The sequence below is a fragment of the Ambystoma mexicanum genome, chromosome 1q (assembly GCF_040938575.1).
Source record: "Ambystoma mexicanum isolate Mex_15411 chromosome 1q, UKY_AmexF1_1, whole genome shotgun sequence".
NCBI classification, from domain to species: Eukaryota; Metazoa; Chordata; class Amphibia; order Caudata; family Ambystomatidae; genus Ambystoma; species Ambystoma mexicanum.
The window spans coordinates 139,917,644-139,940,817 of NC_090922.1; the positions used below are offsets into that span (position 1 = coordinate 139,917,644).

At 47.8% G+C, this 23,174-nt stretch overlaps 1 protein-coding gene across 3 annotated transcripts in view; it reads right to left on the reverse strand.

The window, feature by feature from the left end:
- The window catches only part of MEAK7 (MTOR associated protein, eak-7 homolog), a 1,198,349-nt gene that overhangs the window by 885,161 nt on the left and 290,014 nt on the right, over nt 1–23,174 (reverse strand). For all 3 annotated transcript variants that reach the window (XM_069636236.1, XM_069636239.1, XM_069636243.1), the window contains exon 2: nt 21,367–21,545. In XM_069636236.1, the coding sequence (XP_069492337.1) occupies nt 21,367–21,522 (156 nt within the window). In that variant the 5' untranslated portion in view covers nt 21,523–21,545. The remainder of the gene's footprint in view (nt 1–21,366; nt 21,546–23,174) is intronic.

Here is a 23,174-nt window from a genome sequence, read left to right on the forward strand (position 1 = left end):
CATTCATGTTGAGTCTTCCGATAACCACCTAGCCACATATTGTAGTTGGCTGGTCCGACTGTAAACCTCGAAGTTGGGCAATTTAATGCCCCCTCGGTCATACATGTTTTGCAGTTTCCATAGTGCTATTCTGTTTCTAGTGTTATGCCATATGAACCCTCTACATATACTGGGAGTTTAATAAAGAATCGCTTGGGTATCATACATGGTATAGTCCTGAAAAAGTGCAACAACCTAGGCAGCACCACCATCTTCAACAATGTCACTCTCCCCACCATAGCCAGAGGGAGCTTGGCCCAGAATCTCATACTGTTTTCGATGTTAGCCACCGCCCTCACTTCGTTTTGTCTGTATTTTGCCTCGACCATGTGATAAATATAAATCCCCAGGTATCTAAAAGGTCCTAGACTCCCATTGTATTTGTAATGCCCGCAGTTCCTCTCGTGGTATCCCTTTATATCTACCAAGGGGGAAAATACATGATTTCTTGGGATTCACTGTTATGCCAGACAGTGTCGCATATCTCTCCATTACTTCCAGAATATATTGTAGGTTCTCCTCAGGAGATCTTAAATACAACAGCATATCATCAGCATACAATGATATCAGGTGTTGCCCTCCCTTCGTGTTGATCCCCACCTCTCTGTATGGTTGCCTCAAGTATATTGCCAGGGGTTCAAGTGCTAGAATAAACAGCATTAGGGACCATGGGCATCCCTGTCTAGTGCCCCTGGTAAGTTGCCGTTGTTCTGAGATAGTCCCCCCTATCTTGACTCTGGCCAGTGGTGCACTGTACAGCAATTGCACCCACCTCAAGTACGTGCGCCCAATCCCATATTCTTTCAAGGCTGCCACTAGCTAAGGCCATTTGACAGGCGAAGGCCTTAACTGCATCTAATGAAATTATTGCAACCTCTTGTGAGTTCCGTTCCGTTTGTTCTATGACATGATGGAGCCTTCTAAGGTTGTTGGATATGATGCTCCTGCAAGGAACATACCCGGTCTGATCGGGATGTATAAGTTTATTGATAACCAGTGTTGGCCTATTCGCCAGCATAGCCGTGAGTATCTTACTGTCCTGATTCAGCATGGATGGCGGTCTATATGACCCACAGTCCATGCTTGGCTTGTTAGGCTTAAGAAGCTAAGAAGCGGGATAATAATCGCCTCCCTAAAAGATTCCGGCAGCATCCCTGTGTCCAACGCTTCTTTTGGCATTGCTAGTAGTGGGGGGAGCAACTCCGCCTTGTACGTTTTATAGAATTTGCTGGGGAGTACATCCGCTCCCGGAGCTTTACTCTTTACTGATCACTGCTTCTAGTTCCTCTGAAGTAATTGGAGTCTCCAAGTTCTCCCTCTCCACGGAGCCCAGTTTAGGAAGGCCAATATCCTCCAGTGTCTCCATCACATCAACCTCTACCCCCTCTTCAAAGTCCATATACAGTTTCTGGTAGAACTCTAGGAAGCCATTGTTCACGCCTTCTTGAGTATCAAGTAATTGTCCCTTCAATCCCCGTACTGCTCTGATTGTTCGTCTGGGTGTCTCACTATTATAACTAGGTTAACGGTTTATAGTCATTACATCGAAAACAATAATGTCGAAAGTCAAAATATCGAGAAAAGAAATGTAGAAAAAAAAAAGTCTAATTTCTTTTTCATTATGTTTTTTTATTCGAAATGGGGGGGTTCCACCTCCAACCCCCCTTTTTTCTAATTTTTTTTTTTATTTTGCCCCTTTTATTTTTACTTACTAAACCCAAAAAATATATATAAATAAAAAAATAAAACATTTGACTTTTTTTTTTGACATTTTGTTTTCGACATTTTTGTCTTTCGACATTTCTTTTTCGATATTATGACTGCACACCTAGGTTAACAGCCTACCCGGCTTATCACTCCCTGCATGCTGTCTCTCTGCATATTTTTTGTAGTTTAGGTTGCATAGTCTCTCCCAATCTTGCTGCAGTTGTCTCATGGCTTCCGCCTCCTCAGGGGAATGCCTGCCTCTACGCATGATTGTATCCAGTTTCTCCTCTGCTGCGTGTAGCTCCCGTGTTACTTGCAGACTTTTGCATTTGGATATTGCTACTCCCCTCACCACCACCTTAAATGCCTCCCATGGTGTGCCCACCGATTCAACTCAACCGGTGTTGTATTCAAAGTATTCCCCTATTCCGTTTCACAGGTCCCCTCTAAACACTGTATCTTTCAACGCTTCAGCCCTCAGTCTCCACGTTGGGATCCTCGCTCTGGGTGGCAAGTAATGGCGAGTGGTCTGAAAGGACCCTCGCTTTGAATTCGGACCGCACTAGCTCCCCTATCAATTCCGGAGCAGCAAATATATAATCTAACCACGTATATAGGTCTTGTGGGGCCGAGTAGTGAGAATATTGCCTGTCTTGTGGTGCATCCTCCATACATCCGTTAGATTAATTTATTTTCAAATTTGTTTATTGGCATTTTTTAATAATATCAAACAAGTTGTGTACAATGGAGCCAATCTCAAATAATTATAAACATATGTTTAACGTAACGTCAAAAAATTACAAATACAAAAACAAAACAACCATAACTGTCTCCATATTCTGTCCGTTTCATATATCGTTAACTGTTTCGGGGGGGGGGGGGTGGGAGCGAAGGGGAACCATCCGGCAACTACAATAGGGGAAAGGCTTCCGCAAGGTCTCTGTCCTCCGCCGTACTTCCGCTGCTGCTGGCTTTATGACAGGTCTCACATGGGCCTGGATTAAGTTCCGATTCAGGGGGGTTCATCATCCGAGGGGTGGAACATGTGTCTGGTGAGTTCCTTCCATGCCTCGAGTGACATACTAGAGTCATCCGTGGATCTGGCCAGACAGTCCTCCCATGCCACAGTCTCGGCCAGCACCCACCGTTCAGTCTCTTTGTGCCATAGTTTGATCTGAGGGCCCATGGGTTTCTTCCAGGCCATTGCTATAGTTCTTTTGGCCAGTATGCACGATACGTCCATGAGCCTTGTTGCATGCTTGAGTTTGGCTGGTCTGGGGTAGGTTCCTAAGAGGCACTCGCCGGGTGTCCAATTATATTTACTCAGGCCTGCTTTTTCGCAAGTTTGTTGGACCCTGTCCCACAGAGCCCTTGTCCTGGGGCATTCCCATAACATGTGGATCAGATCCGCTCTTTCCCCCCATTGCACCAGTTGCAGGTCGGTTGTGACTGGGGATTGAAGGTGGCTATGCGGCACGGGGTCAGGTAAGTTCTGTGTAGTATGTTCAACTGAATCTGCCTAAATCTGTGGTTTCTAGACACCGTTTTGGGGATTGTGAGAGCTCTGTTCCACTCCCCTTCAGTCATTTCCCGGCCTATATCCTCCTCCCATTTGCTTTTCATTTCCATGCGCCGAGGATTTGGCATGTCGATCAGGTGGCCATATATTTGCGAAACGGGTTTACCGCCCTCTCCCAAGTTGTACATCAAGGTGAGGAGTGGGTCTGTGTCTGGTTCCATCGGCCACGAGTCCCATTTGCGTCGGGCCACAGCACGAGTTCTTTGGTACCACAGAAACTGGCCGGTATGTATGCCTTCCGTCTCCTGCAGCGAGGTGAACTCCCTGAAAGTGCCTTCATCATACAGATCTCCCCAGGTGTAGACCCCTTCCCTCTCCCAGAGCCTGATATGTTTCAAATCCGAAAGTGTTGTGCATAGGTCTGGGATCAGGGGGACTTCTGGGGTATAGGAGTTCCGTGAGTTAGTGAGCATTTTTGTCCTGTGCCAAATTTTCCTTCCCAGGTCAGCCAAAAAGGGTAGAGTTCCCAGCAGTTTGGACGATGCCCAGAGCAGTTCTTTCAGATGGAATTGGGGCAGCATGGCCTGGAGCAATGGGGTTTCAGATGTGGGTTCATCATCTAGCCATTTGGTCACAAAACTAAGCTGTGCTGCTATGTAATATTTTTCTAGGTTTGGAAGTTGAATACCGCCTTGGCTATATGGTAGGGTTAGCAATTGCAACGCTATTCTATGCTTGTCTTTCCCCCATAGGAACTCTCGCAGTATGGTCTCAAGCAGTCGGAAGAAGGGCTTGTGTATATAGTAGTGTACATTTTGAAACCCATAAAGGAAACGCGGGAGTACGATCATTTTAGTTATCGAAGCCCTGCCCATCATCGAGAGGGGGAGTTTTGCCCAGAACGCCATTGATTTGCGCAGGGCGGGGAGTGCTGCCTTTGTGTTTCGTTCGTACATTAGCTCCGGGGTATGCATAATGTGCACTCCAAGGTAGTGGAATGACTTATTCTGTCACTGGATCCCAACTTCAGGGAGTGCTTCTAAACAGAGACCTTGGAATAATTGTCCAGCACTTCTAACATGGTTGGTACGTTGAGGTGTGGGTCCCTGACGTATATGAGAACGTCATCCGCATAGAGCGAGATGATGTGATCCACGTCTCCCAGTCTAATGCCTGCATCGAAGAATTGCTTTCTAAAGTAAACAGCTATGGGTTCTAGTCCCAGTATGTAAAGCATTGGGGATTGTGGACAACCCTGTCTAGTCCCCCTGCATATATCCCAGGCCTCCGACACATACTTCCCAGATTTCACCCTTGCCTTAGGTTTAGCATACAAGATGTTAATCCACCTGATAAACCCGGGACCAAAGCCAAACTCCCTAAGCACTGCCACAAGCCATTCCCAGTAAATGGAGTCAAACGCTTTGACTGCGTCTAGGGACAGCAGCGCGTATGAGTCCTTGTCTTTATCGGTTTGCTCTATAATGTGCTGCAGCCTGCGTAGGTTCATGGACCTATTTCGGCCCGGCAGGAAGCCGCACTGATCTGGGTGAACTATGTCTCCTATTATTCTAGACAGCCGCTTCGCTAAGATCGTAGTCAGGATTTTAACATTGCAATCGGGCGATATGAGTCACATTGGTCTGCCGGTTTATTGGGCTCGAGGATCGGGATCACAAGCGTCTCCCTCATACTTTTGGGTAGTATCCCTTCTTCATATGCCTCCTGGTATACTGCGTGTAATAGGGGGATCAGGGAGGACTCATAAGTTTTAAAAAACTCCGTGGGCAACCCGTCTGTTCCCGGTGCTTTGCCTGTGGCCAGGGATCTGATTGCATCGGTAATGTCTTCGGGCGTGATTTCTGCTTCTATGGAGTCGGCTTGCTCAGGGGACAGCCTGGGGAGCCCGATCTCTTCTAGTGTTTCTATCAACCGTTCATGGGGGACCTGCTCCTCATGTGAATACAGGTGGGTGTAAAAGCGAGTGAAAGTGTCATTTATGCCCTGCTGCGTACAGTGTGCGTTTCCATCCTCATCTTGCAGTGAGGTGGTGGGGTGTTTGGGGTGCTCTTTACGGCAGAGCCAGGCGAGTAGTCTGCCCGGTCTGTCGGCCTCAACGTGTGCTCTATTTGTTCTGGCAGTATAGTCGAACTTTTCCAGCCTGTTCCACTCAGTTATGTTCCGCTCTCTAAGTTTCACAAGCTCCTCTTCCCTCTGTTGGGTGTCTACGGGGGTAGCCTCAAGTCGCTCAATCTGCCGTTCCACTAGGTCTAGTTCTTTCCTGAGCTGCTTCTTGATACCTCCCACCTTTGCAATTACTTCTCCCCTGGTTACCACCTTTAGAACCTCCCACACTGTGCTATTGTAAGCTACACTACCGGTGTTAACCTCTAGGTATGCATCAATAGAATTGCGTAATTCTTCTCGGAAGGCTGGGTCCCTCAGGGCGTCTGTGGGCATTTTCCACATAGGAATGGGGGGTCTGGGCCCTCTGTGGTTCCATGTTATCAGAAGCTGGGAGTGGTCAGAGATAGTCCTCCCCAAGTATTGTGCTCCCTCCACCCGGGGTAAGTGTTCCCTGTCTATGAATATGTAATCTAGTCTTGTGTTTAACTTATGTGGGGATGAGTAAAATGAGTATTCGCGTGCTTCAGGATGTTTTTCCCGCCACACATCCATCATTTCCAGCCTCCCCAACATGGCGGATAGTGCTGTCGTAGCGGTCGATGGGCCTCCTAGCTGTGGTGTGGCTCTCTCCAGCCGTGGGTCATATACACAATTAAAATCCCCCCCAAATAGAGAGATCGTTCCTGTACTGTGCAACTCTAGGTTACAGTGAGTTCAGGTAGGACGGTATGTTATTGTTAGGGAGATAGAGTTCATGATGCATACTGCTTCTTGTTCAATGAATCCCCAAATTACGACAAACCTACCTTCCGGGTCTATCTCAGTTTTGTCCACCCGGAATGGGAGCTGTGGGTGAATCCAGGTGTAGACCCCTCTTGCATATTTAGTTTAGAATAAGTGGTACCAAACCCCTGTCCACCCCAATGTGTTTGTAGCTGGGCCACCGAGTCCGCTGTGCAGTGGGTCTCCTATAGTAATGCTATCATTACCCCTTTTCTGTACAGGTAGGTTTTAATCCTGTTCCTTCGGAGATAAGTCCTTAGGCCCCTTACATTCCATGTCATTATTTTTATGGTGGTCGCAGCCATAGGGGTTTAGTAACGGATCTGTTGTCCACCCCTTCCCCCGCCTCTGCCGCCCCCGGGCCTGGACCTAACCAGTGGTCGGTCTGTGTTGGTGTTGGGGCGCGAGCCTCTTCATTGCCTCCCTCCCTTCCCACCTCCCTCTCAGTGTCAATTGGAGACTTATTAACATTAACAATCCTCATTCTAGTGAATAAGGGCAACAAACCTTTCAACTCAAAACTGCCCCCAGCAGTTGCCTCAAACTTGCAGCACTCGGGGGCACCCGATCCTTCCAGGCCTTTCCGGGCCTCCCGGTGCGGGTTGTGTGTCAGCAGTCGCCCTCCACGTGTTGCAGGGGGGTGCGTCGGCTTCGTTGTTATTCGCATGGGTCGGTGCGCTCCTGCCGTCAAGGCTTACGTAGAGTTGTAGATCTCAAGCGGTCCGGTATTCATTCGGCAGATGTGCGAACCTTCATTTTCCTGTCGTTTGGTGCTTTTAATGGCCTGTGACTTCATGCGCAGTGCTTTCCTTTTCATCAGCAAGGTTGTTGTCCTCAAGCCACATATTTGCCGCTGCCGGAGTCTCAAGAAAGATAGCTTTCCCCTTGCATAGTACCTTAAGGCGGGACGGGTACAGTAGCATGTACTTGAGGTTTAGCTTGCGCAACCTAGCTTTCACCGGTACAAATGAGTTCCGTGCTCGCTGCACCGCGGGGGTATAGTCTGGGTAAATGACTATTTTGGCGCCCTGTTTCTCGATCTCCCCTCCTTCTCTTGAGAATCTCAGTATAGTCTCTCTGTCGCGAAAGTTCAAGACTTTTGCAATAATAGGGCGCGGTCGGGAGCCCGGAGGGGGCCTCTTCTGGAGTGATCTGTGGGCCTGTTCTATTGAGAAGCCCTGGGTCAGTTTGCCGGCCCCGATTTCTTACAAGAGCATCGTTTCTACGAATTCGGTCGGGTCTGGGCCCTCTGTGTCTTCCGGTACCCCCAGGATTCGGATGTTGCCGCGGCGGGCACGTCCTTCAGCGTCCTCTGATCGCGCCTCTAGCCACGCTACTTGCAACTCAAGGTCTTGGACCTTAGAATTAAGTTCTGTGGTGTAGTTAACGTTGTCTTGGAGTGTTGCCTCCATTGTGGTCACCCTTTCTGTAAGGTTACGGGCGTCCTGTCTCATCAGTTGCATGTCCGACTTCATTTCATCGATCCTGGTTTCGATGGTCGTCCGTAGCGCCGCTATGGCTTGTAGCACTTGCGTATTTGTCGGATCATCCTCCTTAGCCGTCGGGTCGAATGCTGCCTCTGTCCCCTGTTGTTTCGCCCTGACCGTGGTGAAGGAGTCCATGGTCGCGGTTTTCAATTTGCTTTTGGGGGGCGACATCGCTTGTCTTTGGGCGTGCTCCGCAGCCTTTTCCCGTTCAGCGGGGATGTATATGTAGGATCAATTGCGAGGGCGGTCGTTGCAGATGGGGAGTCGTCAGCCCGCGGATGTTCCGGAGGAAACCGCCCGTCGCCTTCTCTCTTCTTCGTGTCTCTCCGTGTCTCTCGCGGCCTCCCGCCAGCCAGCGCCTCTCCTGCACGTGGTCTCGCGCTGAGGGCCACCCCCCCTTTGTCTCTTCCTCCCGGCACTCGGTCTCGGAGATAGAGACCTGGGTCACAGCTGGCCGTGGGGGTCGGACCCCCCAGGGTGTCGGCGGGGCACTGGGTTGGACGCTGTGTGCCCTCCTCTCTCGCCTCCGGAGGCTATCCGCCCTCCAGCGGTGCATCTCAGATGGGGCCGACGGGCGCCACCATTTTGTTGGGCCGGGACCTCCTCTCTGTTCGCTTCGGTTAACCGTTATCTCGGTCCGATTTTCTTGCCGAAACTTCGTCGAGGGTAGGGAGACGGTTCTTCTTCCCATAGCTACTTCAGGCGTGCTTGTTTAGCTTAAGCAAGCCGAACGATTCGGTGGTCCGTTGTGGGATCTCGGGCAGGAGCGTGAGGAGAACACGTCCTCACTCCATGCGAGCTGGCCACGCCCCCCTACATCCGTTAGATTAAAGTCTCTCAATAAGGCCCTCAGGGTTTTGGCTGCTGGGTGTGGGTTTTTCCATCTTCCTGTCTGATCTATCCATCCTGGGATCTAGTGTGCAATTAAAGTCCCCCATTTAACTGCCTCCCCTCAGCCCCCCACGTATGCGCTGACCTTGTTGTATAAGGTCCTGAAGTAGCCCGCAGCATCTTGGTTCGGGGAAGACTTGTTGATAATACACACCTCCCTATTTTCCACTAGTCCCCTTATCAACACCATCCTCCCATCTGGCTCTATGGTAGACTGTAACAGATTGAAAGGGACATGCAGTGCTATCCACGTAATTACCCCTCTGGCGTACGCCGAATAGGTCACTCTTATGGTGGTCCCTCTACATTTCCTCCCTACCACTTCCTGTTTTTCTTTCGGTAGGTGCGTTTCCTGCAACAGGGCGATATCAATCTTCTATCTTTTCAAGTACATCATGACCTTAATCATCTTCAAATAACTATTGAGACCCCTGACATTCCAGGTCGCTATCTTGAGGTCACCCATCTTGTCCATACCCTGTCCCGCCTCGGTCCTCCACCATCTTCAGTTTCATGCGCAGTGGTATATAGGTGTAAACTCGCTCCCCCACTGTTAACATCCCTTCACCCTCCCCCCTCAACATCCCTTCAAACTACCCAACACCCTCCCCACCCTCCTATCTTCCCATCCCCAACTGTTGCCCTCCACCCTCCCTCCCCTCCACCAACTTCCCAAAACTGTTGCCCAGCTCCATCCCTGGATCTCAGGCTACCCCGCATCTAGCTCTTTTCTCTGTATAGCCGATACTCAGTACTCAGGAGGGGGATACTGCTCGACCAGTATCCCAACTAAACTAGCTTCGGGGGGGGGGGGCTGATGGTGAATCTCTTGGCGCTGCTGGTTGTGGCAGCACCCCCGTCTCCTGCATTAAGCTTACAGCAATATAAGTACGCTGTGCCCCCACGCAGCTCTTCCAGTACAATCTCCGTACATTCGTCATTATATTCTAGTCCCAAAATCAATATTCACATCCTGTACTTATCTCTCACAATATTTACTTGTCCAATGATACGACCCTTGAAGAACCAGGATGGATAATTTCTCTGTCCCACTATCCGTCTGGCTTTCTGCTCCCGATGGACACGCGTCCAGCCATGCAGTAACATCCTCTGGTGAGTCAAATTAGAGGGTCTTGTTTTATGAAACACTTCATCTTTGCCGGATACAGCAGCATATATTTAAGGCCCACCTCACGTAACCTCCTCTTGATTGCCACATAATTCAGGTGTTTTGCACCAGGAAGGTATGGTGGTCTGGGTATGCAGTGATGGATGCCGATGCCCTGCTTATCGTTCCTCCTCCTCCCTGTCCTTACAGTTCAATATCTTGGTGAGGATTGGCCTTGGGGGTGGGGGGCTCCCTGTGGTGGTTTCCCGATTGGGGCTCTATGCACTCTCTCCACCGCGAACCCCTGACTGAGTGTTCTGCCCGTTATCTCTTGTAACAACATATTTTTAACGCAGTACGTCGGGTCCGATCCTTCTTCGCCTTCCGGAAGCACCACAATGCGTACGTTGTTTGTACGTGCATGCCCTTCTGCTTCTTCAGCTCTATTCTCTAAATTGCATACCCGTTGTAGCAGTGTATGGATCTCCTTCGCATTAGTCGCGCAAGAGCTAGTGTTGGCTCCCACCTCCTTTCACATGTTTCCTGTGCGGTCAGCTAGCGCCCGGACGTCTTGTCTCAATAGATTAACATCGACGCTTACCGCGTCAATTTTTAATTCAAGCGAGGTCCTCATTCCGAAATAGCCGTGTCAATTTTGTGCTCCCAGGATACTTTTATTTCGGCTATGACATCCAGTATTGGTTGGGCGTTACGACCTGTGGATCCTGCATCCTGTATGCACTGTCCCTTTGTTTTGGCCCCTTCCATTGTCGGTGGTGATTTAGTAAATTCCTCTATGGATGACTATTTTCCTCCAACCTTGGGCAGCTTGAATGCCATTCTTGTGTGCGTGGGGCAGTCTTGTCGAGCACCAGTGGGACAGCATTCCTGTGCTGGGGGTCAATCGCTGCGGTGTGGGAAGCCTCGGTGTGCCTTTTAACTAATAAGTTGGGTTGACTCTATAAATGGGGCCGTGGGGGGTCTCAACTCCCAATCAGAGTGCACTAGAATGAGTCTCGCACTGTTCCTTCCGCTATAATTGCGCAGTGGGCACCGTCTTGGAATTTGAAGTCACTACAACACGGGGGCCCCCTCTCCTGTCTGCCACGTTGTGGTTGACCATGAGGTATGTGGGCTGCCAATAATTGCCACTGTGCCTCTATTTCTGCCCGCCCGCTCACTCACTTGTGTGGGTCCCCTGGAGCCTCAGGGTGTTGCTACCCATGTGTCCCGGTGCGTCTCTTTTCGTTTGCAGCTGGCCTCCGTGAGCGTTTCCTGCTAGCGGGTACGCCACGGTTAGAGGCGATGTCCTCGTTCTGATTCAGCATGACGTGCGGCCATCTCTCACCGGGCTCCTCCAACCATGCGTGGGCTCCTCCAACCATGCGTGGGCTCACCAGCGGGCGTGTGCCTTCGTTGTGAGATTGAACGAGCTTCCAAGTGCCCGCACAGGGCTGCAAAGCCTGTGTCCTGGCAATGCTCGTTTCGCCTGGGGTCTGCTGTGTGGACGCTGTGATACACTTCACTTGTCTGCCTCGTAATGCCGTCCCTGTAGTGCTTCTAGCTTCAGAGGTTGTCCGTCCGTTACAACGATTACCCCTCGCCACAATGTATCTTCTAGTCCCTGTGCTATTCCTCGCAGCTGCTCTCTCACAGCAGACTGCCTCTCCTTGCGTCATCGTCTTCAGTGCAATACCGCTTACACTCTGATTCTTTTGTACTGTCTACCATGAAAGGCGGCACGTCACTCCGGACCTGCAGTGCCACAATGATGCGTCTTCTCCTTTGTTCTAACTGGGCGCCATCTTGTGTTTGTTGTCGAATGAATCTCATCAACCTTTGCGACTCAGAAGTCGCTTGCTTTTGTCTTTTCCACGTCGGATTATTCACCGCTGTATTCCGCCAGCATTCATACAGCAGTGGCTTTGGAGACACTATTCACAGCTGGCACAAAGTACCTATTACTGTCAGAATGGCAGGAGCCCTTCGAGATCACGTTTCAGTCCATGGCTGTGTAGCCACGCCCCCCAGATGTCTCCCTCCTTTCGTGTCAATTGCCACTTCACCATATGCCTGCATCAAGTATATCGCTAGAGGTTCAAGTGCTAGGATAAAAAGCATCGGGGACCATGGGCATCCCTGTCTAGTGCCCCTACTGAGTTGCCATTGTTGTGAGATGGTCGCTCCCATCTTGACTCGAGTCAGTGGTTTACTGTATGCACAGCAGCTGGACCCACTTCAAGTATGTGGGTCCGACCCCATATTCTTTCAAGGCTGCCTTCAGCCAAGGCCATTTGTCGAAGGCTTTCACTGCATCTAGTGAAATTAATGCAACCTCCCGGGAGTCCCTTCCCATCTGTTCTATAACATGGTAGAGCCTTCTAAGGTTGTCGGATATGCTTCTGCGCGGAACATACCGGTCTGGTCAGGGTGTATGAGTTTATTTATAACCGGTCTCAGCCTATTTGCCAACACCGCCGTAAGTATCTTACTGTCTTGGTTGAGCATGGATAGTGATTGTTATGACCCACAGTCCGTGCTCGGTTTATTGTTGAGTTTAAGGAGCGGGATGAGAATACCCTCCCTAAGAGACAGCGGAAGCTTACTCTTATCCAATGCCTCACTTAGCATTGCTAGTATCGCGGGAAGCACCTCTGCCCTACAGGTTTTATAGAACTCACTAGGGAGTCATCAGCCCGTGGGTAGTAGTGGGTAATTGCTTAATCACTTCTTCCAGTTCCTCCAGCGTAATTGGAGCTTCTAAGTTCTCTCTCTCTCTGCTGCCTCCAGTTTGGGAAGGTTAATATATGTCAATGTTTCCAGCATATCAATCTCCTCCCCCTCAGTAACGTCTGTATATAAATCGCTGGTAGTACTCTAAGAAGCATTTGTTCACACCTTCCAGGGGATCTAGTGTTTGTCCATCCATCCCCTGTACCTCTCTAATCGTTTGTCTGGGGGACTCATTCTTGTACAGCCAGGCTAACAATCTGCCTGGCTTAGCTCCCTCCGCGTGCTGCCTTTCAAAGTATTTTTTGTAGTTCAGGTTGCATAATCTATCCCAGTGATCCCTGCAATCTTGTTGTAGTTGCCGTATGGTCCCAGCATCCTCTAGGGTATGTCTACCTTCCTGCATTATTGTCTCTAATCATCTTTCTGCCTCGTGCAACTCTTGTGTTATTCCGCCCTGTAGGCCTTTAGATTTAGATATTGCTACCCCCCTCACTACCACCTTGAATGCCTCCCATAGTGTACCTGCCGATTCCACACTCCCGGTGTTTGTGTTCAAAATATTCTCTTATTTTCTTCCTCAGATCCTCCTTGAACATTGTGTCTTTCAGTGCTTCAGCTCTAAGCCCCCATGTTGGGATTCTCGCCCTGGTTGTCGAGTACTGCCATGATATAATCAACAGCGCGTGGTCTCAGAGGACCCTCGCCTTGTATTCCGACTTCACTAGTTCTCCCGTCACCTCTGATGCAGCAAATATGTAGTCTAATTGAGTGTGCATGTTTTGCGGGGCAGAGTACTGGGAGTATTCCCGGTCTCGTGGGTGGTGTATTCTCCATATGCCCACTAATCGAAAATCACGTAGAGTCTTCAAAGCCTTAGCTACCCGGGTGAACCTCTCAATCCTCTCATCTGATCTATCGAACTTGGGATCCAGCATAAAGTTAAAGTCCCCTCCCCATATAACTGCCCCTCCGATATACGGACTGATCTTACTATATAGGACTTTGAAATACCTGGTGGCTTCCTGGTTCGGGGCGTAAGTGTTAATGATGCTCAGCTCCCTATTTTCTACTTGCCCTCTTATTAACACCATCCTTCCGTCTGGCTCTATAGTAGATTGCAATAGCTTTAAGGGGACATGCAGCGCTATCCACGTGATAACCCCTCTGGCAAATGCCGAATATGTTGCTCCTATGGTGGTCCCTCGCCATTTCCTTCCCACCACCTCCTGTTTATCTTTGGTCAAGTGAGTTTCCTGTAATAAGGCACTATCAATCTTCTGCCTCATCAGATACGTCATGACCTTATTTCGCTTCAGATAGTTGTTGAGCACCCTGACATTCCAGGTCACTATCTTAAGGTCTCCCATTTCATCCATATCCCACTCCGCTTGTGGACCTCCTTATCTTCAGCTCCACATGCAGTGATTTATAGATGTAGGCTCACCCTTTAATAGGTCCCCAAACTCCCTCTCCCTTTCCCCCTCAGCTCCCGTACCTCCCTCCCATCCCTTAACTTCCCCCCTTTGAAACTCCCCAATTTCCCTTCCACCTTCCACCCCCCACCCTAGCCATCCCCAACTTTTGCCCAGCTCCATCCCTGGATCTCAGGCTACCCCGCATCTAGTCCTTTCTTGGCCTCTGCCGGTACTTGGAACACAGCAGGGGGGATACCACACTACCGGTATCCTGACTAAACTAACTACTGGGGGGTAGGAACGCATTTCCTCCGTGTCTCCCGCACTAGAGCCACAGTGTACTGTGCACACCTGTATCTTACACCCTTCTGTGCATGACATTTATTACGTTTTATATTCAAGTCCCGAGGCCTGTATAATGAGCATATACAGAGGTCAATATCTACATTCTCTTTTCCGTATGAGGAGATTTTATTACTATCCCATGTCTATGTAAGTGTTACAGCCAGTAACTAACATCAACCATATCAGTCAATAATATAGTACAGGAGAAGAGCCGGTTCACTTATCCGGTCCGTTCATCCGCTCCCGCCGGGCAACCCAGTGTGTCCAGCCAGTTCGCCACTTCCTCAGGTGTCTCAAAGAAAAAGGCCTTGCTCTTGTGTAAGACCCAGTTCTGTTGGATATAATAGCATGTATTTGAAGCCCGATTCCCGCAGCTGTCTCTTTATCGCCACATAGTGTAGTCGTTGTCTGTAGTCTGGGTACGCTGTGATGGTCGCCGACACTCTGCTTATAGTCCCACCTTTGCGGAAGTATTCCAGGATCTTCTCCCTGTCTTTGTAGCTCAGAATCTTGGCAATGATCGCCCGAGGAGGAGCTCCAGGTTGGGGTCTCCTGGCTAGGGCTCTGTGCGCCCGCTCTACTGTGAACCCTTGGGTGAGGGCTCCAGCGCCTATCTCTTTTATCAGCATCTTCTCCATTTAGCTTGTCGAGTCCATGCCTTCTCCTTCCGGCAGCCAGACTTCCCGTATGTTATTGCGTTGTGCTCGCCCTTCCGCTTCCTCTGCTCGGCTTTCCAGGTTGCGCACTTGTTGCTGTAATACATGGACCTCTTCAGCGTTGGCCGTGCTGGTGTCTGTGTTGGCTTTCACTCTGCTTTCTAAACCACTTGTACGCTCCGCCAGCGCTATTACGTCCTGTCTCAGGAGGTATCATGATGCCTACCCCCAGGCATGCAGAGCAAGCCCATCAGCCCCGGGAGCAGGCATCTAGACATTTAATAAAACCTCAGCAGCCCCGGCTAGGGGCTATCTGGGTTCAGTCCTGGCGCCTTAGGCGCCAGGCTCATTGTAGGAATCAGTCCTGGCGCCTAATGCGCCAGGCTCATAGTCATTACTTACCTCAGGCAGACCATGCTGCAAATGACTCCAATCCAACATGAAGCCTGAAAGGGACTATTTTTCCACAGGGACTATTTTTTACTCGGGTGTGGTTCTAGGGACTTCTTACCTGGGACTACTTTTGAGGCTATTTAAACCACACCCAACTAGCAACACACGCTTCGCGTTATTCTGCATCCAGCAGCGTAACACTCACCGTGCCTGCAGCCTGCATCCTGCATCCAGTCTTCTGCCACGCCCGCCTCGAATCCGGAGCTCCTAAACAAAGAGGAAAGAAAAGGACAAGGTTAGAAAATAAACTTATTTCTATTCCACACCTGATTCTGGATCCATCTTGTCTCCGGACCTGTAAAGAACATCATTTCTGCATGCGCCGCACCTCCAGCTGCAGCGCCGCGCCGTACTCACCAGTCTTCACAGCATCCTTCGGGTCGGCGCTGCCTCCATCATTTCTTCGCCGAACTTCGGCACCTAGGAGACAAAAGAAAACCACAAGGTGAGCCGAAGGAACCAATAAATATAATTCTTACCACCATAGACTTACCTGATTTACCACCGGAGGCATCCTTTTGTGTCTCTCCATATTTTCACGTGCCGCATCTGTAAAGAGAGACAAAACAACACGTTTTCCTCGTGCAACATTTACCGGACAGCGCCTGGTATTACAGACTCTTACCTGAGCGCCACCAGCTGCCACAAGAGCATCTTTTCACGAGCCAGCTGCAAGACAAGAAAGGAAGGGGGGGAACAAGAGTGAACATCGGACATATTGAACTCTATGAACTTCATACTTACTGGTACTCACCAGGAACCTCAGAGTAAATACTCTCCGGAACTCTCCCAAGCCTTCAAACCAGTGAAGTAACTGGAATCGACGCGCCCCTGCAAATCCACGCAGGATTGAGAGCTCATCTTTCAAGAATATAAGGTGAGATTGCTGTGAGGGCATTTCAGAGGTGATTAGTTGGGGAGGACTGTGGGGGTGCCATCACTTGAATCCACAAGTGGCTAAATCCATCTCTCCACTTGCAGGAGAATATTTCTACGGGTTAAGCAGACAAGATTAGGAGGGCAGATCCAGTCAGTCATCGCTGCACTACGCATCACGTGGGTGGAGACCGCAGCTGTCCGGGTCCGACCCACGCCCCTGTGGGAGCCAGTTGAGTGTAACAGGAGGTTGACGTCTACACTGACCGCATCAATTTTGAATTCCAATGAGGATTTTAATTCCGCCATGGCTGCGTCCATCTTGTTCTCCCACAAGGATTTCAGTTCCACTATGGCTTTCAGGATATATTGATCATAACGTGTTGGAGCGGTTGCTCCTCGGGTATCTCCTCCTGCGTGTGTGGACGCGTCGGGTGATTGGGACAGTTTGGTAAAGATGTCCATCGTGGGTTGTTTTCCTTTGACCTTGCTTTTTTTGGACGTCATCTTCTCCACCATCCCACTTGTGTTAGTTATCTAATTCCACAGCTTTTATGTTGCTTCCTGTTCCCCGGGATCCAATTCGCTTGCTGCCGTTGCATTCAAGTTGGGTCTGGTTTGATGCCGTTCCGTGTGGTTCTGCTAGGGCTGCGCTCCTCGTTGCATCAACAGCACTCTTCACACTGAATCCTACGTGCCACGGCGCAGGCCTGTCCCCGTTTGTGCGCCACACTCCCAACTTTACCTGCACTGCCTTTGCGGCAATGTCTGCACTTGCTCAGGTGTCCCATACAGGCTCGGCTCTTCGGCAGGTCCGTCTCAACATTACCTAGCGCTGTTACATGCGATCACCCTCCTGTCTAGCATCTGTTTGTTACTGAGGGTGGGTGCAACATTTACCATTTCACCAGTGTCTACTAAAAATGGTATATCGTGTTCACCCAGGTTCACAGTAACTTTTATGGCTACTTTTTCATCCCCATTGTTATAGATTAATCTTACATATTCTTTGCTGTATCTATCATACTCCTGATATACTCCCGATATTGGTATTGGTCTTTGTTCACATACTCTTCCTCCACTGGTGGGTTTTCATAGGGATCCACAATCTGTATTTCTTCTTGACTCTGACACAATTTCACAGCTTGATCCTGTTCCAGACCTCTCTGCTCAAATATTTCTACTTGTAGATTATCCATCGCTCTAACAAATCTTGCTTGTTGAGCTTGTTGATTCATTCTGGATTGTCCACTCGATCTTGTTATCTCTTTTTCTGGAAATTACCTTACATTGAAAGTTCTCTGACCATCATACCTTCTGTTCAGTACCATTGGCGAATTAGATCAATATAAGGGCATTATCGCTCTTTCTCAGCGCATTGTCTGAAAATGATGGTCCACATCGCAGACACAATTGACCTAAAGCTGGACACTGACCTTTATGTGGAAATTCAAACCCACATCTGTAGCATTGTCTCTCCAACTGACTCCTGCGAAAATGATTCCAACCATCTTGACGAGGCACAGCTCCAGATGACACATTGTAATATCTCTTTTGCCATTGTGCATTTTGTCCTATAGCTGCAAAGGTGTCCAATTTCTTTGGATTTTCTATGTTTGCCGCCTGAGTATCCACTTTCTCATATACTCTTGCAAATTCTAGCACTTCTTTCAACGGGAGCGTTTTTTTAATAGACGTTTCCTGAATTGAGATGATACACATCCTTCGATGATTCTCAATCTTATTGCTTCATTGTCATTGTAGTTTGCAAAATCACAATATGCCGCTTTTCGTTGTAATCTTAATGCAAATTGTGCAATCGATTCATTCAGACCTTGTTATTAAATATATATCTGCAGAACTGAAGACCGAGTAACAATACTAGGTTACACAGCCGCTCTCAATAAGACCCAACCTGGGTGAGGAGTTGACTCAAATTAAAGAAAATCCAATCATACATCCAAGGTAATGCACTTATTCAAATGAAAGTCTGTTGTTGCTTTTCAAAAGTAATGGTTTATCGGAAAAACTCAAAATGAAGCTATCACTAATACATTCTTAGTGAGGAAGCAGTTGCCACAACTCGTTGATAAGTCAGACTTAATATGCCAATGCATTTCGGAAAGCAATTTCCTTCTTCAGGGCAAGTCTGTTACATTGCAGGTAAGTTCAATACACAGTTTAGTTTCATCATGATAGTGAAGACAATTGCAACAAAAGCAAATATAAACAAGAAAACGCATAATTGCCATAAAGAAAAAATTAAACGTAACACATACCATTCAGTTGAAATTTCCGTGGGTGATATGCCAGAAAAGAACAATGAATAAACATAATGAGTGGACTTATTCTGTTGCACTTCATGAAGCCCAGAGGAAATATGTGAGCGATCTATTACCTGTCTGAAGTGGCAAACTCTGTATAAAAGTAAGGATGAATCGGCGTCCGTAACGTGTGCCGAATGCAGTTCGAGCGGACAGATGCCGTCGGACCTGCTGCTGCAATGCAGGATAAGTACGTGATTAGCGAGGAGTCGTGTATGTGAAATCCGGAGGAACCCAGATGGGCTGAAAACTTACCAAAAGAGACACGGGTCGTCAGGGAGCATCCGTGCGCAGCCGAGCAGAGTCTCCGACTGCTGTGTACAGTTGTTGCCGGGGCAACAATCCTTTTGTAAAAACACGTGACCGCCTTGCGTCCAAAAGGGGGCGGGCGGCCACACTGAAATGGTGTTAGCGGGTACATGTGTGCACTAATGCGCAAACCAAACATTTGTCAGACCCAATGTATTCATAATGCAAATTGTAACAAAGCTTAATGCAAAAGCCGAATAATGGAAATAGAAAAAAAACACTATAAAAGATAATACAATGGGTATAGGAGTCCATAGAAGAAACATCAAATTGGACAGCAACCTTGTCGCGGAAGGTGTCACCATCGGGCGGCACCTTGGGTCCCAGACAGGGAGTCCAGGACATGCGGCGAGGTTACAGCATAGTTGCGTGAAAGTGCTATTCACAGTAATCTTGGTAGGCAACCGTGGGGACCAGTTGTATCACAAAATAATTGTACAAACAACATTCATTATGGAAACTAAAGTGAAAATACATGCATACTACTGGGATTCACCATTAGACACCATGATCAACATTGAATTTCAAATATAACAATGATTTATGATTAAATATATATCTCTCATAACCCTTGTAGATTAGTAATTCCACCATACTACTGATTGCTGTTACCAGAAGTTGATATGTTACCTTCTCCTCTGGAGGTACTGTTTTGATAACACTATTCAACTCTTTGCCAACCAAATGCATAAATAAATCCAATTTATTTATGGAATTTTGATTTCCGACTGCTCTTAAGAACTGCTCGAATTCCTCTAGCCACTCTTGCCACCGGTGACCTTGATCTTCCGGAGGTTCTAGGCTGAAAGGGTTTCGTCGTCTCAAGTAGTTGACTGGGTTCATGGGTACTGACATTCCAGACACATTTTGCGATGAATTTGTGCTCGAGTCCCCATTTGCATTTTCAGACGACATTCTGTTTGATATTTTAGCAATATTTGATTATCTGTCTTTGTATATTTGTCTTTTGACTTTTTGTTTGATTTGTTCTGTTTTATTCTTGTGTATCTGCGTATTATTTTGTGTCAAACTCCTTCCTTTTATTATTGATGATTTGTACTCTGTTTTATTCTTTATTATGTCTGGTTATATCTTCTCATTTCCACACGATCAGTATTTGTTGTTTTGTTTTGTTTATTTAACAAATACTGCTTTCTGGTTTTTTTTGTTATTGCATACAAAATCCAGCAGGTGGGGCCAGTGCCCCATGTAGCTTCCAAGAAATACGAGCAACAAAACAGAAAGAATGGCTGATAGAAGGTATTACCAATGCATACTGTTGTATTTCATTGTTGTTCCATTTCTCCCCTTTACATTCATTTTCATCCAAGCATTACTGTGCTTGTGGCATTAGATACTATTCATTTGTAGTACTCGTGTGTGATGCAGCATCAGCGTTTGCTCAATTTGTACTCGAGCATGGTTATGTTATGTTATGTTTTGTTTCTTCAACTTGCGTTTGTTTGTCGTTTTCAGGACTCAATCATATAAAGCACTGGACTTCGGGAAGCGCCGCATGTTTTAGGTTGTCACGTTTCAATGTTATTTTCTCGTTTTAACAAGAACATACACTCCAATGATGTTGTGCTTGTACAATGCGGTATCCGACATCATTTTCAATTATATCCGTTACGTTGTCATGGCAATCTTGATGGTTTCAACAAATATGGCTGCACGTCTCCTTACGTCCTCAGGTCCTTCCTCTAATTTCCTACACTATGCGGCTGTTTGCTACTGGGCTACGGATCTCGCGCTGTGGTCAGTGTCCCGCTCTCAAGCTTTTGAAATATGCCTTTCCCTTGCAGCAGCTTGTCGTTGCTGTTTGTGTATATCTTTAAACATGCATTTTTCTATCCCTTGAAACAGCGTATGGCCTCATTAATTTGCATTAACTCCCAATACTCAGCGTCCCTATATTCTCCGTAGCGGTTGCGCTGCGCACCTTTCCATTTTATGATCATTACAGTCTTTCCTTGACGCTCTCTTTACGTGTTGTGCTCACCTCTCAGTACTCGGCCTCTGCCAGCTCGCTTTCCTTGTGCGTTTTGCCTGGTATAGTCCCGATTCTGGAGTGTAACCCTTTCTTCAGGCCACTTGCTCACCCTTTCATTCTCCTCTGCAGGTCTCCATTTCTTTGTTACTTTTGTCACGTGTGGATCATTGATCTCGTCGCCAATTGTTATATTCTGTAATCCTTATTCCACAATATATAAATATAGTCCGTGCTCCTGGTTATGTCTTCACCATCATTATTCATTAAACCAACTGCTCTTCCCCAGCCCCACCATTCCATTTGTAAACCATGTTCCGTGTTCCATAGTCCAATGCCTCGAGACCATCACAGTGTATTGACTCTCATCATACCCAAAAAACAGAGTAAGAGTGATTGAGAGTAACTGTAAGAGATTAGAGATAGGGGAAGAGAGGGGATAGAGAGAAGAGAGGAGATAGAGAAAGCAAGGGATAGCCCAGGGAGTCAGGGTGAAAGTGCTAACAGGGGGTCAACAGAAGTGTTCCTCGAGGACAACTTCAATGCCTTCTCAAGATCATACTTTGAAATTAGGAGGTGCAACCCCAGTTACCTGCAGTCTTACCTTAAACTTCTCAAGTGTCACGATTTTCTTGGCAGCTGGGTCTTCTTTTAGCACTGCTACTAACATTTTCTCAAATGCCACACCGATACGTGCTTTTTCTTCTGGTTGAAGCCTTAAGGCGCGCTTCTGGTACGCGCTGCTTTCTGCATTGCCCATCTTCGAAGAAAAGCAATGAAATCCTAGCACACACAAAGAGACACAATAAGAGTGTATGGAAATCAACACTGTTTGAAGGTCATTTGGGACGCATGAAACTATTACTGCAAAAGTCATATTAAAAAAATGTACAACTAAGAATGTGAGGTAGACTACAAAAGATATCTTACAAATTCCACTCACAAAGAGCTTGCAACGCTCATGTAACATAAGTAAAAGGAACTGGTTCACTTTCCTTTTCAATGGAAATCACGAGAAACAATCCTTCCTCAACTGTGTTCGCTGTTTTGTAAACAGGCATCAGGACAGGTTTGTAATGGTAATAGCAATAACAGTGCCTTGTTGAGCTTATTCAGTGAGTATTGCCTTAAGCTAGGCTACAGCCTGTCACAACAAAATGCTCTTGTTGGAAATTACAAGTGCGTAAGAGTACAGACAGAAGCAATCTATGGTTAAAGTACATAAACAGCACTGGGGTAATGGCACCCACCTGATGTCACTGGTGCCCAGAAGTGGGTATTGACTGAGTAAATTGGAGTGTCGCAGACATTGGAGGGACAGAGGTCAAGACCCCACCTCTCGTGATTAATGTATGAAGCACACCTCCAACAATTGATTCTGCGCCACACTTAAGTATAATTTGGAAAAGTGCTTCTTTAATAGTCAAAACATGGTCTGAAAAAAAGATCACATTTATGCCCATAGGTGACACGTGTTTCGGCATGTAGATCATTGCCTTTTTACAACCAGGGCTTACTGAATTGCATAGATACAATAACACTTGTACTGTGTGAGGTTGGCCTTAGTATTCTGCCATGATTAATAATCAACATAATAACCGGGCTCAATCCCGCTCTAAGTGCAGGTCTGTGCAGCGCGTCAGCTGTAGACCATCCCCTAAAGTACAGCCGTTTCATTAAAGACGGACACACATTGACAAATCTAAGGGTTTTCATTACCCTTCAGCTCCCTCGTCCTAGTCACATCCTTTAATAATATTAAGACACATTTATATAGCGCTACGAACCCTCGGGCATCCGAGTGCTGCTTATTATCCCATGGTGCGTGGTGGTCATTTATCAACCTCGCAAGGATGAAAGGCTGAGTTTAGCCACGCCGGGATTCGTCAAACCTGCACCGGCAGGCTCTGCACAGAGGTCAAAGGGAGCACTCTACTCGCTGTGATATCTTTACTCATTAAAGGCAGTCCGCTTTCCAAGGGAGCTGTCCAATGAACAAGCCCATCATTTTTCCATGCGCTCTGACAGCCAGGATGATTACTGGGGCAAACGGCCTCAGCTATGCAATTTCTATGTATGGGCAATAATGAAAATGCGTGCTGTTGCACGGGTTTGTGATTTTCCCCTCTGCCCTGCCCTGTCCTGTCTCTCTGGCCCTCGCATTGCCTCTTGCCCCCGTCCGCACAGCTGCAGGGTTTTACCATGAGGTTGGCAATTGGATAGAGGCAAACATTTTACTCCTTGCCTCACTCTGTGGGATAAATGGAACATTTGCCTCTCCTTTCACCGCAGAGCACTTCGCAGCAAGCAGGCGTACAGGGAAGGATGCCCCATATAGAGGCCAGGCAGGTCCTAAGTACATTATGTTTGGCTTATCAATGCTTGTTGGCAAATAATCAACAAATGCTGCGC